Source organism: Salvelinus fontinalis, chromosome 22, assembly GCF_029448725.1.
Source record: "Salvelinus fontinalis isolate EN_2023a chromosome 22, ASM2944872v1, whole genome shotgun sequence".
Lineage (NCBI taxonomy): Eukaryota > Metazoa > Chordata > Actinopteri > Salmoniformes > Salmonidae > Salvelinus > Salvelinus fontinalis.
Window position 1 is genome coordinate 479,468 of NC_074686.1, and position 13,076 is coordinate 492,543.

Genomic DNA, 13,076 nt, shown 5'->3' on the forward strand with positions numbered 1-13,076 from the left:
ACCCAGTATTGTAATCAAAACATACCAGAAAGCATGTAGTCCTTGACTCAGATAATGTCAGATAGTGTAGTAGTGTTGGCTCAATACCATCTCATTAGTGTGCAAGATCTTGACAATCAGCTGTACATGTGATGGAAGATTGCACTGCACATGTGATGGAAGAATGCACTGTGCATGCAGAGGGTTGCATTTCCATTGAATTGGGAATAGTTTAACCAAAATATGCCACAAGACCTAGAATTGCCTTATGTGTATCCCACAAAAAAAGATTCACTGTTAATAGCTAACTTTTTTGATGAATTTAAGCAAAATTCCCCAAATTCCCGGGCTTAACTTCCCATGGAAAATTTCCGGACAAATTACGGAAATTTATCGTAAAGGTTCCGACCCTTTGCAACCCTAGTTGCAACACTCACTACTGAGTTCCAAGCTGCCTCTGGTCGCAACATCAGCACAAGAACTGTTCGTAGGGGGCTTCATGAAAGGGGTTTCCATGGCCGAGCAGCCTAGGATCCTAGGATCACCATGCGCAATGCCAAGTGTCGGCAGGAGTGGTGTAAAGATTGCCGCCATTGGACTCTGGACCAGAGGAAACGCATTCTCTAGAGTGATAAATCCTGCTTCACCATCTGGTAGTCCGGCGGACAAATCTGGGTTTGGCAGATGCCATGAGAATGCTACTTTCCCCAATGTATAGTGCCAACTCTAAAGTTTGGTGGAGGAGAAATAGTGGTCTGGGGCTGTTTTACATGGTTCGGGCTTGGCCCCTTAGTTCCATACAATGACATTCTAGATGATTCTGTGCTTCTAATTTTGTGGCAACAGTTTGGGGAAGGCCCTTTCCTGTTTTAGCATAACAATGCCCCCGTGCACAAAGTGAGGTCCATACAGAAATAGTTTGTCAAGATTGGTGTGCAAGAACTTGACTGGCCTGCACAGAGCCCTTACCTCAAACCCTATCTAACAGCTTTGGGATGAATTGGAACAAGCCCATCATCAGTACCCGACCTCACTAATGCTCGTGGCTGAATGGAAGTAAGTCCCGGCAGAAATGTTCCATCCTGTGTAAAGCCTTCCCAGAAGAGTGGAGGCTGTTATAGCAGAAAAGGGCGGACCAACTCCATATTAATGCCCTTGATTTATGAATGAGATGTTCGACAAGCAGGTTTCCACATACTTTTGGTCATGTAGTGTAACTCTACTTTTAGAGATACACTGTGCATCTTCTGATGAAGAAAAGCAGCTAGAGGACAGAGTAGCATAAATAATTGTGGTACTTCTCTCTCTTCCTCTTGTATGACCCCAAATAAATAGAATTGTTTAGTAATTCTACAATAGGGATTCTATTTCTATGTACGACCCAACCCCAGAGAGCCTTGAATATATAGACAGACCGAGCATGACTAGGGAGGAGTAACAGTGACATACTGATAGCAGACTTTGATTACAGGTTGTTGGCACGTGTGTGTGTGTGTGCGTGGGAGATTTCCTGTCTTTGTTTGTGTTTGTGATTGTACCTCTGTTTCTGTGCCTGCCTTTGTTACTTTGTTCATCTCTTTGTGCGCCTGAGTGTTTTTCTATGTCTGTGTGAGTTTCTTTTTGTTTGCATCTGCGAATAGAGATATAGCCTATATTTCCACCGATGTATTTTCTGTACTCTTAAATATCTCTGTTAGTGTGTGTTTGTGATGTGGAGGGAGAGATGAGGGAGCGGAGAGAAGAGGGGGGATGGGGTGGCAGGTTGATTATGGTCCCAGGTCTCGTTGCCAGGAGACGGTGGGGACGAGGGATGCCAGGTTGCTAGGTAACCGGTGTGATGCAATGACCAGTGCTGTGTGATGGAGAGGAGGGAGAAAAATTGTCATTGTGCCCCCCCCCCCCCTCCCTCCTTGTAAATGCTCTTGAAAAATACAGAGATGGTCTCCACTGATATATTTACCGTTCAAAGTCCCTGCTTTTCTGGAAGACAGGCAGAATGGATTTGAGATAAAAAGAGGGAGACATATATGTCACCCTCTTTACTTCAGCCTGTTTGGGACTTATTGATACAGTGAGTGAGTGGAGGGGACAAGAGATGATGAGCTTTTCTCTGGTTTGGAAGAGGGTAAGAGAGGAGAGAAATGTGATGAAGAATGTGATTAACAGGGATATACACACCCTGTCTCTCCTGTCATCTCACATCCCACATTCACACTGCTCAATAAATGCAAGTGTGTGTCTGAGTGTGTGTGTGTGTGTGTGCACAAGCCTCTGTAGGGTCATGTGTGTGTTTGCATTGAGGGGATGGGGTCAGGTGTGGGGGAGGGGTCTTGCTGTGATTTGATTGGATAATCTATGGATTTAATATCTCATACTGTAATCCCAGTGAAATCCTTTTTGGCATCACAGAGGGAAAGATTAACTGTGTGCTCATGTCAATGTGAGCGATAGAGTGTCTATACATATGAGACTGCCAGGAACAGTGTATGTGTGCAAAGACTGCCTATGTGGACGTTATGTTTGTGCCACTGTGTTTGTTGAGTTTGAATAATTAGCATAATGTCTCTGTATATTTGGATTTGAAAAAAGGACAACACGCACATTTAAAGCTAAATTGGGTCACAGATAGGGCGGGTTTGGCCATTGGCCGGGTTTAATCTGTGCTGTGTTTTTAAAATGAGCCTGTTGATTTGCAGAAAAAGAGAAAATATAGAAGAGAAAAATATTAAAGTGGCTCGGCTTGCACAGTGTAATAGAAGCAGACATTTTCTTGGTCCCTACAGTATCTGCCCTTGAGGCAGCAATTAAATGCAACAGGCATCATCCCTTGTCCTTTTGTCCCTACAATTCCAGTTCTCCCCCAAGCATCCTTTCTCCCTCACGACATACACATCTAATAATCCCAGCGTCTCTCAACCTAGTACCACCCTTTATTTCTCATAGGGTTTTTTCTGTCCTTCATCCATCTCTTTTTCTCCCCTACGCACGATGTTCTGGGTAACCTTGTTTACCTGCTGTGGATCTCATCACAGGGTTGTCATGGTGACCGCAATGCGAGGTGGAGACTTTGTCAGATTAGCAGGGCTGGTTGCCGTGTCAACCTCGAGTGCCACTGCCTTGTTGGCCTCCACTTCTCCACTATAATCTAATTCCATTATCTTGTGCCATTTGCTCAGCTTCTCATCTCCTTATCACAACCGTGGTAACCGTGGAAGCACTCAAGTCATAGATAGACTAACCTAGCTTTTATAGGAAACATACTCTGTAATATTTTATTCAGGGCATATTACATCCTAAAATTCGATTTGAGACATTTGTTGTGTCATGATTAGGCTGTGTCGTTAAAGTCGAAGTGTAGGCTAAGATGTGATCTTTTGGTTTTGTTCTGTGTTTTAATACAGTACTCTTTCACCCGTTGCAAATTAGGACTGCATTTATTCCGCAACTCATTTAGTGGACGACTTTATCCAAGGTGACTTTGCCGAACATTTGAGGCGTGTAGAAAAACATCACCTCTGAGCACAAAATTCTATTCTATTTACTGACTACCGGGAACATTCACAACGTAAAAATGCATTTTGATGACTGTTTTCAATCCTTCCCGGTAAACAGGTGCTTCTTAATCCACATGGTCATCTAATTAATTGTCGTAATCAATGGGACACTCCGTTAGAAACCCAAGGCCTGCTGGTGATGATGTTTGTGCATGCAGATGGCAAGGGCCCTGCCAGCACTGATCAATACTGTCTCCTGGTGACCAATCAAGGATGATCAATCAGAGACAGGGATCAGTGACTGACTCAAATGTCACCAGCTCCATAATTAAGACCTTAATTAAGCCACCGTTAACACACTGTGACTCTGCTATGCTCCTCTCTGCTCGCCAATCACTGTCCTTTCTGCATCCTCCACCTGCTCTCCTTCTCAGTGCACAACCACACATGTGAAAGAGAGTATAGAAGTGCCAAGCTTGACCTGCATCATTATAATGATTGTGTCAATGGTCCACAAAAGTCATTTTTGTGGATTGTGTTTTTATGATGTGTGAAAGGTTGTCTGTGTCCTTATTTGTTTTGGTTGCTCTTTCCTTACTCTGATTCTATCCATTCCTCTACAGCTCCTTCCCCCTCTCTCTCTGTTCAGAATCTCCCACCATTCTAATCCAGCGTGCTTCTGTAATCCGGATTAGCCAGCGAGTGTTCTTAATCTTATCACTTGCCTAATCCCGCGTGGTTGTTTGCCTGTGTGTGGGTGCTTTTCCTGTGTGTGTGTGTGTGTGTGTGTGTGTGTGTGTGTGTGTGTGTGTGTGTGAGAGTGTGTGTGAGAGTGTGTGTGAGAGTGTGTGTGAGAGTGTGTGTGAGAGTGTGTGTGAGAGTGTGTGTGAGAGTGAGTGTGTGAGTGTGTGAGTGTGTGAGTGAGTGAGTGAGTGAGTGAGTGAGTGAGTGAGAGACTCACTCTCTGGGAGGGAATATAATTGATAGGGAATGAGAAGAGAGGAAAAGAAGAACAGTAAGCCAGGAGGGTGATGGGCAGGGCTTCATTAGAAGCCGAGGGAGTGGCCTGCTCATATTCCAGCCCTTTCTTGTGTTCTACATACATACACCATATATGTACAGTAGCAGTCAAAAGTTTGTACACACCTACTCATTCAAGGGGTTTTTCTTTTTTTTTAAACTATTTTCTACAATGTAGAATAATAGTGAAGACATCAAAACTATGAAATAACACATATGGAATCATGTAGTAACCAGAAAAGTATACATTTAATATTTGAGATTCTTCAAAGTAGCCTCCCTTTGCCTAGATGACAGCTTTGCATACTCTTGGCATTCTCTCAACCAGCTTCATGAGGTAGTCACCTGGAATGCATTTCAATAAACAGGTGTGCCTTGTTAAAAGTACATTTGTGGAATTTCTTTCTTTCTTAATGCGTTTGAGCCAATCAGTTGTGTTGTGACAAAGGTAGGGGTGGTATACAGAAGATATCCTTATTTGGTAAAAGACCAAGTCCATATTATGGCATGAACAACTCAAATAAGCAAAGAGATACGACAGTCCATCATTACTAAGACATGAAGGTCAGTCAATCCGGAAAATTTCAAGAAATTCGAACATTTCTTCAAGTGCAGTCGCAAAAATCATGATGAACCTGGCTCTCATGAGGACCACCACAGAAAAGGAAGACCCAGAGTTACCTCAGCTGTAGAGGATACGTTCATTAGAGTTAACAGCACCTCAGATTACAGTCCAAATAAATGCTTCACAGAGTTCAAGTAACAGACACATCTCAAAATCAACTGTTCAGAGGAGACTGCGTGAATCAGGTCTTCATGGTAGAATTTCCACAAAGAAACCACTACTAAAGGACACCAATAAGAAGAAAAGACTTGCTTGGGCCAAGAAACACGAGCAACGGACATTAGACCAGTGGAAATCTGTCCTTTCGTCTGATGAGTCCAAATTTGAGATTTTTGGTTCCAACAGCCGTGTCTTTGTGAAATACAGAGTAGGTGAACAGATGATCTCCGCATGTGTGGTTCCCACCATGAAGCACGGAGGAGGCGTGTGATTGTGTGGGGGTGCTTTGCTAGCGACACTGTTGGTGATTTATTTAGAATTCAAGGCACACTTAACCAGCATGGCTTCCACAGCATTCTGCAGCGATACGGCATCCCATCTGGTTTGCACTTAGTGGGACTATCATTTGTTTTTCAACAGGACAATGACCCAAAACACACCTCTAGGCTGTGTAAGGGCTATTTGACCAAGAAGGAGAGTGATGGAGTGCTGCATCAGATGACCTGGCCTCCACAATCACCCAACCTCAACCAAATTGAGATGGTTTGGGATGAGTTGGACCGCAGAGTGAAGGAAAAGCAGCCAACAAGTGCTCAGCATATGTGGGAACTCCAAGACTGTTGGAAAAGAATTCCTCATGAAGCTGGTTGAGAGAATGCCTAGAGTGTGCAAAGCTGTCATCAAGGTAAAGGGTGACTACTTTGTAGAATCTCAAAATCTAAACTATATTTTGATTTGTTTAACACTTTTTGGGTTACTACATGATTCCATATGTGTTATTTCATAGTTTTGATGTCTTCACTTTTATTTTACAATGTAGAAAATAGTACAAATAAAGAAAGACCCTTGAATGGGTAAGTGTGTCCAAACTTTTGACTGGTACTGTATGTAAAGTACATATGCAAATAAACAAGAATCTTCATAATTATGGATGTGCCTTGGGATAAGAGGACCATGTAATGTGGGCTTTCTATTTCAGATGAACCGGCCCATTCAAGTGAAGCCAGCAGACAGCGAGGGCAGAGGGGGTAAGAGACACCCCTCCATAGCAACACCTGTTCAAACAACACCTGAAGAGAATTGCAACTGTTCAATCAACACCTTTCCCAAACACCTGTCTAACGTGTTACATTTTTTAAACAACAAACTACAACGTTTCAAGACAAAACCCCGAAATGGTCTTAGCCCAGCTTCAACAAAAATACCCACTCGTCACTGCTGCTAAGCACCACCTGCTTCTAAACAACACCTCTAGAAATTCCTCCTAACGCCCCCCCCCCCCCCCTATTCAAGTAGAAGCATTCTTAAATGCCAGACTAAAGAAAGTAAATATAATAACCATTTCAACTGCTGTTTTCATGACCTCAAAGACATTGTCACCTAGCGTACAGAACAGTGGATGACGAAGGAGCATTCCAGTCAGAGCCAGATCATCCTCTTTTGTGCAGCAGGTTTATTGATAATGCATTCTGGTGGCCTTTTCCATATATAGCAGGGTTATCGCACAATATTCACAGACATCAATATACTATATATTGCTACAACATCCAATTTAAAAATGTAGCTGATTGGTTAACACATTGGGTTAATCAAGTAAAACAAGGTGCAAATTCCTGAGCATGTTCTTGTGTTGTATGATAACTTTTTTCCTCTTTACCTACATTTGATCCTTTCTCTCTCAATCATTCAATTATTCCATTCTTATTCATGCCCTTTGCCTCTACCTATTATTGGCCTCAACCAACCACTCTCTCTGCTCTTCTCTCCATCCCTCTCTGTCCATATTCCTCTCTCTTCGTTCCGGTTTTGGCGCCTCACCTCACATTCCCCTTAGAAGACCGGAAGCTGTTTGCTGGCATGCTGGGGAAGCAGCAGTCGGATGCTGACGTGAGGAAGATGTTTGAGGCGTTTGGGAGCATTGAAGAGTGCACAGTGCTCCGCGGGCCTGACGGCACTAGCAAAGGTAGCAAACACCATTACTGCAACACTGACCGCTACAACGTCTAGCCTTACATCAACATCAACACCAACAGCACTAAAATATTACCATTAAGGTCAGGAATGAGTCACATCCAAACTCGTGACACTACAAAGATGGATGCTTCATTTTCTGTGTTTGTTGTATGAGGTATGACTATTTTATAATTTTATTTAACTATTAGTTGACCAGGTAAGTTGACTGAGAACACATTCTCATGTACAGCAACGACCTGGGGAATATAATGATGCAATACGTTTTATAGGTCATAGTTAATAATGCTCAACGTGGTTTATGAGCTATGATTGATGAAGCAATGAATGTTTTGTGGACCACAGTTAATGACGCAGCTATAACTAATGAAGCGCCGACTGTCTGATGCATTTTCTAGGGATATGTTGTGTCACGTGAGGCGAGGCCAGGGTTTGACGATGTGTCATGTTTTGTAGGCTGTGCCTTTGTGAAGTACCAGAACAACGTAGAGGCTGCGGCAGCCATCAGCACTCTGCATGGGAGCCGCACTCTACCGGTCAGTCTCTCTCTTTCACTCACTCACTCACTCACTCACTCACACACCCACACACACAGTAATTTAGACAACATAGGGACTCATCAACAGTTAAACACTGCTACCGTCAGACCTCCTCCTACACAAACACTCCATGGCCTACTGTAATTTTATAGGAGGTGAGAACATATTTGTTGAATGCCCTCATCAGTCCTCGTGTTAGTGATATAGGTCATTTGGTTACAGAGATGTGTGTCATTTTTGCTGTGTAATATCTGTAATCTCTCCCTGCAGGGTGCCTCCTCCAGCCTGGTGGTGAAGTTCGCCGACTCTGAGAAAGAGCGAGGGATAAGGCGCATGCAGCAGGTGGCGTCCCAGCTGGGGGTCATCAGTCCCATGACCTTACACCTCGGGGCTTACAATGCCTACACACAGGTAGTGAGTACTAGTAGTATTGAACCCCAAACACAGGCATTATGCAGAGATTGTAATACGCAGGCCAACACACTAGTTGTAGTAAAATGGTTATGTCCCAAATGGCACCCTATTTCTTATATGGGTCAAAAGTAGTGCACTACTGTGCATTCGGAAAGTATTCAGACCCCTTAACTTTTTACACAATTTGTTACGTTACAGCCTTATTAAAAAAAAATCCTTATGACTCTACACACAATACCCAATAATGACAAAGCGAAAACAGGTTTTTAGAAATGTTTGCAAATGTATTCAACATTTTAAAACAGAAATAGCTTATTTACATAAGTATTCAGACCCTTTGCTATGAGACTCCAATCAAGTTCTACAACTTGATTGGAGTCCACCTGTGATAAATTCAATTGATTTGACATGATTTGGAAAGGCATACACCTGTCTATATAAGGTCCCACAGTTGACAGTGCATGTCAGAGCAAAAACCAAGCCATGAAGTTGAAGTAATTGTCCGTTGAGCTCCGAGACATGATTGTGTCGAGGCACAGAGCTAGGGATGGATACCAAAACATTTCTACAGCATTGAAGGTGCCGAAGAACACAGTGGCCTCCATCATTCTTAACTGGAAGAAGTTTGGAACCACCAAGACTAATCGGGGGAGAAGGGCCTTTGTCAGGGAGGTGACCAAGAACCCGATGGTCACTTTGACAGAGCTTCAGAGTTCCTATGTGGAGATGGGAGAACCTTCCAGAAGGACAACCATCTCTGCAGCACTCCACCAACCAGGCCTTTTATGGTAGAGTGGCCAGACTTTGCTTGGAGTTTGCCAAAAGGCTCCTAAACAAGATTCTCTGGTCTGATGAAACCTGGCACGGTGAACTCTTAGGCCTGAATGCCAAGTGTCACATCTGGAGGAAACCTGGCACGGTGAAGCATGGTGGTGGCAGCATCATTCTGTGGGGATGTTTTTCAGCGGCATGGACTGGGAGACTAGTCAGGATCAAGGCAAAGATGAACAGAGCAAAGTACAGAGAGATCCTTGATGAAAACCTACTCCAGAGTTCTCAGGACCTCAGACTGGGGAGAAAGTTCATCTTCCAACAGGACAAGGACCCTAAGCACACAGCCAAGACAACGCAGGAGTGGCATCAGGATTAGTCTCTGAATGTCCTTGAGTGGCCCAGCTAGAGCCCGGACTTGAACTTGATCTAACATCTCTGGAGAGACCTGAAATAGCGGTAGAGTGACGCTTCCCATCCAACATGACAGAGCTTGAGAGGATCTGCAGAGAAGAATGAGAGAAACTCCCCAAATACAGGTGTGCCAAGCTTGTAGCGTCATACCCAAGAAGACTCAAGGCTGTAATCGCTACCAAAGGTGCTTGAACAAAGTACTGAGTAAAGGGTCTGAATACTTTTTATTTTTAATACATTTGCAAAAATGTGTAAAAACCTGTTTTTGCTTTGTCATTTTGGTGTATTGTGTGTAGATTGATGAGAGAAAAAAATAATTGAATACATTTTAGAATAAGGATGTAACGTAACATTTTTGGGGAAAAGTAAAGGGGTCTGAATACTTTCCGAATGTACTGTATATGGGGAATAGGGTGCCATTTGGGACGCATCCTGACAGTGAATGACATCGAAGGACTCCCTCTTTCTCTCTTTATTCTTTGTAGCTGGTGCAGCAGCAGGCTCTGGTGGCCCAGTCGGCGTATTTGTCTCCTGTATCCACCATCACCATGCAGCAGTTGGCTGCCCTCAACTCCAGCAGCCTCATTGCCACGCCCCTCGCATCACTTACTACCTCAGGTAATAAGAAGCTCCCATCCTCCATCACTTCATCCCCTCCTACAGGATTCTCTGCTCGTCTCACAGTTCCTCTTTATTCTTTATACAGTATATATTTTGTTTTTCGAGAGTCTTTGTCCCATATAATTCTGCCTTTGATACTATTTTATTGCATTTGTTATTGTGTTTGTTTGACCATGTCTGTCTGTCCCCGAATGGTCTTCCTGTGCAGGTACCAGCACTCCGCCCACCATGGCAGCCACACCGGTGCCTGCTCTGCCTCCACCACTCAGCTACCCTCCAGTGCCAGCTCCACCCAATGGACAGTCAGCATCTGAAACCCTGTACACCAATGGCGTTCATTCTTACCAAGGTATCTCACTCAATCTGATGAAAGCAAAGTCAGAGTATCATTATGAAAATGTAATTAAATTAACCTTATCTAGGAGTTTGGTTTGTTTACTAAGAATCCTGATGTACGGCACCCAATGCCATTTAGAGCATGTACGCATCCTCCAAAAAGCATGTTTGTACAGCAGTTGATAAATCACGCTGTTATTTTTCTCTTTGATTCTCTCTCTCAGCTCAGAGTCCAGTTTTGGATCCTATTCAGCAAGCATACGCAGGGATGCAGCACTACACAGGTGGGACAGTAGTGAGTCCGTTTGAGTCCTTAAAATTTCCCAGAGGAAATTTTAGGTTTGAAATGCCCTCTCAACAGTCCTTAATGTTTCCGTATGCGAACACACCCACAGCAACCTACCCTGCTGCCTATGGAATGGTGGGGCAGCCATTCCCACACCAACACACAATGCTTGCACAGCAACATCAGCAGCCTCAGCAACTGCAGCAACGAGAAGGTGATTCCTACCTACTTGTCCTCCCTCCTATGAATTCTCACTTTTGACTATTTTCAATGTTGGTTTCCCACAAAGTTTACACTGCCTCAATCACTACCTCCATCCTGATCATCTCAAGTCACGTTAGCACCCCTCAGGGAGCCTTGATGGTCTAACCTTCCCCTGTATTCTTCTTCTTCTCAGGGCCTGAGGGGTGTAACATCTTCATCTATCACCTGCCTCAGGAGTTCTCTGACTCAGAGATGCTGCAAATGTTCGTCCCCTTCGGCAACGTCATCTCAGCAAAGGTCTTTGTTGACCGCGCCACCAATCAGAGCAAGTGCTTTGGTGAGTGACGGTGATGGCAACGAGTGCGTCCCAAATGACACGATGCACCCAAATGACACGATGCACCCTATGTAGTGCACTACTTTTGACCAGGGCCCATAGGGAATAGTGTGCCACATTGGGAACACAGTCAATGATGATAACGAGGAGGCAGTGCTGGGAAGGATTGCTCCCTTCTTTTGTAGTATTAATACTTTCACAGAATTGTCTATAACTGTTTGCTTCTCTTCAGGTTTTGTGAGTTTTGACAACCCGTCCAGTGCTCAGACCGCAATTCAGGCCATGAATGGTTTCCAGATTGGCATGAAGAGACTCAAGGTGCAGCTTAAGAGGCCCAAGGATGCCAACCGACCCTACTAAATGAGGTGAGCAAGGTGGGATGAGAATGAAGGGTGAGATGGATGGTCAGGGGGATTGACAGGGAGTGGAAACTGTGTTTAAGGTAGGTTATGGCAGGGTTATTCATCTTATAACCTAAGAGGGCCGAAGCCTGCTGGTTTTCTGTTCTACCTGAGAATGAATTGCGCCCAACCGCTGTCCCTGGTCTAAATCAGTATCTGAGTAGAGGGCAACAATGAAAAAATGCAGTGGAACTGGCTTCGAGGTCTTAAGCGGGTTATGGGATAAAGTGAGAATTTTATGTTTTAATTTTGTGGAAGATCATTATTAAAAGGATCAACTGTGATAAAATACACCGCATGACCAAAAGTATGTGGACACCTGCTCGTCGAACATCTCATTCCACAATCATGGGCGTTAATATGGAGTTAGTCCCCTCTTTGCTGCTACAACAGCCTCCACTCTTCTGTGAAGACTTTCCACTAGATGTTTTAACATTTCTGTGGGGACTTACTTCCATTCAGCCACAAGGTCGGGCACTGATGATGGACAATTAGGCTTGGCACGCAGTCGGTGTTCCAATTCATCCAAAAAGGTGTTAGATGGATTTGAGGTCAGGGCTCTGTGCAGGCCAGTCAAGTTCTTCCATACCGATCATGACAAATATACATTTCTGTATGGACTTTGCTTTGTGCACGGGGGCATTGTCATGCGTACACAGGAAAGGGCCTTCCCCAAACTGTTGCCACAAAGTTGGAAGCACAGAATCATCTAGAATGTAATTGTATGCTGTAGTGTTAAAATTTCCCTTCACTGGAACTAAGGGGCCTAGCCTGAACCATGAAAAACAGCCACAAACCATTATTCCTCCTCCACCAAACTTTACCGTTGGCACTATGCATTGGGGCAGGTAGCGTTCTCCTGGAATCTGCCAAACCCAGATTCCTCCGTCGGACTGCCAGATGGTGAAGCGTGATTCATCACTCCAGAGAACGTGTTTCCACTGGTCCAGAGTACAATGACGGCGAGCATTACACCACTGCAGCCAACGCTTGGCATTGCGCATGGTGATCTTAGGCTTGTGTATGGTTCCTTGGCCATGGAAACCCATTTCATGAAGCTCCCAACAAAAACAGTTCTAGTGCTGACGTTGCTTCCAGAGGCAGTTTGGAACTCGGTAGTGAGTGTTGCAACCAAGGACAGACGCGCTACGCGGCCCTTTTCTGTGAGGTTGTGTGGCCTACCACTTTGCGGCCGAGCCGTTGTTGCTCCTAGACATTTCCACTTCACAATAACAGGACTTACAGTTGACCGGAGCAGCTCTAACAGGGCAGACATTTGCAAAATAACTTGTTGGAATGGTGGCATCCTATGACAGTGCCACGTTGAAAGTCACTGAGCTCTTGAGTACGTGCCATTCTACTGCCAATGTTTGTCTATGGAGATTGCATGGCGGTGTGCTCGATGTTAAACACCTGTCAGCAACGGCTGTGGCTGAAATAGTCGAATCCACTGATTTGAAGGGGTGCCCACATACTTTGTTTATATAGTGTAAGTGAACCAGATC

At 44.3% G+C, this 13,076-nt stretch overlaps 1 protein-coding gene across 7 annotated transcripts in view; it reads left to right on the top strand.

Moving 5' to 3' along the window:
• LOC129819504 (CUGBP Elav-like family member 3) overlaps window positions 1-13,076 on the top strand; it is a 41,773-nt gene that overhangs the window by 22,278 nt on the left and 6,419 nt on the right. For 3 of the 7 annotated variants that reach the window (XR_008754098.1, XM_055875821.1, XM_055875820.1), the window contains exons 4-12: window positions 6,257-6,305; window positions 7,112-7,240; window positions 7,705-7,784; window positions 8,058-8,201; window positions 9,872-10,004; window positions 10,216-10,356; window positions 10,568-10,843; window positions 11,027-11,170; window positions 11,403-11,535. Coding sequence is in view for 6 of the 7 variants with exons in the window: in XM_055875821.1 (XP_055731796.1) it covers window positions 6,257-6,305; window positions 7,112-7,240; window positions 7,705-7,784; window positions 8,058-8,201; window positions 9,872-10,004; window positions 10,216-10,356; window positions 10,568-10,843; window positions 11,027-11,170; window positions 11,403-11,530 (1,224 nt within the window). In the remaining variant the exon portion in view is untranslated. The remainder of the gene's footprint in view (window positions 1-6,256; window positions 6,306-7,111; window positions 7,241-7,704; window positions 7,785-8,057; window positions 8,202-9,871; window positions 10,005-10,215; window positions 10,357-10,567; window positions 10,844-11,026; window positions 11,171-11,402; window positions 11,536-13,076) is intronic. The other 4 variants (XM_055875825.1, XM_055875824.1, XM_055875822.1 and 1 more) reach the window with 4 other exon arrangements.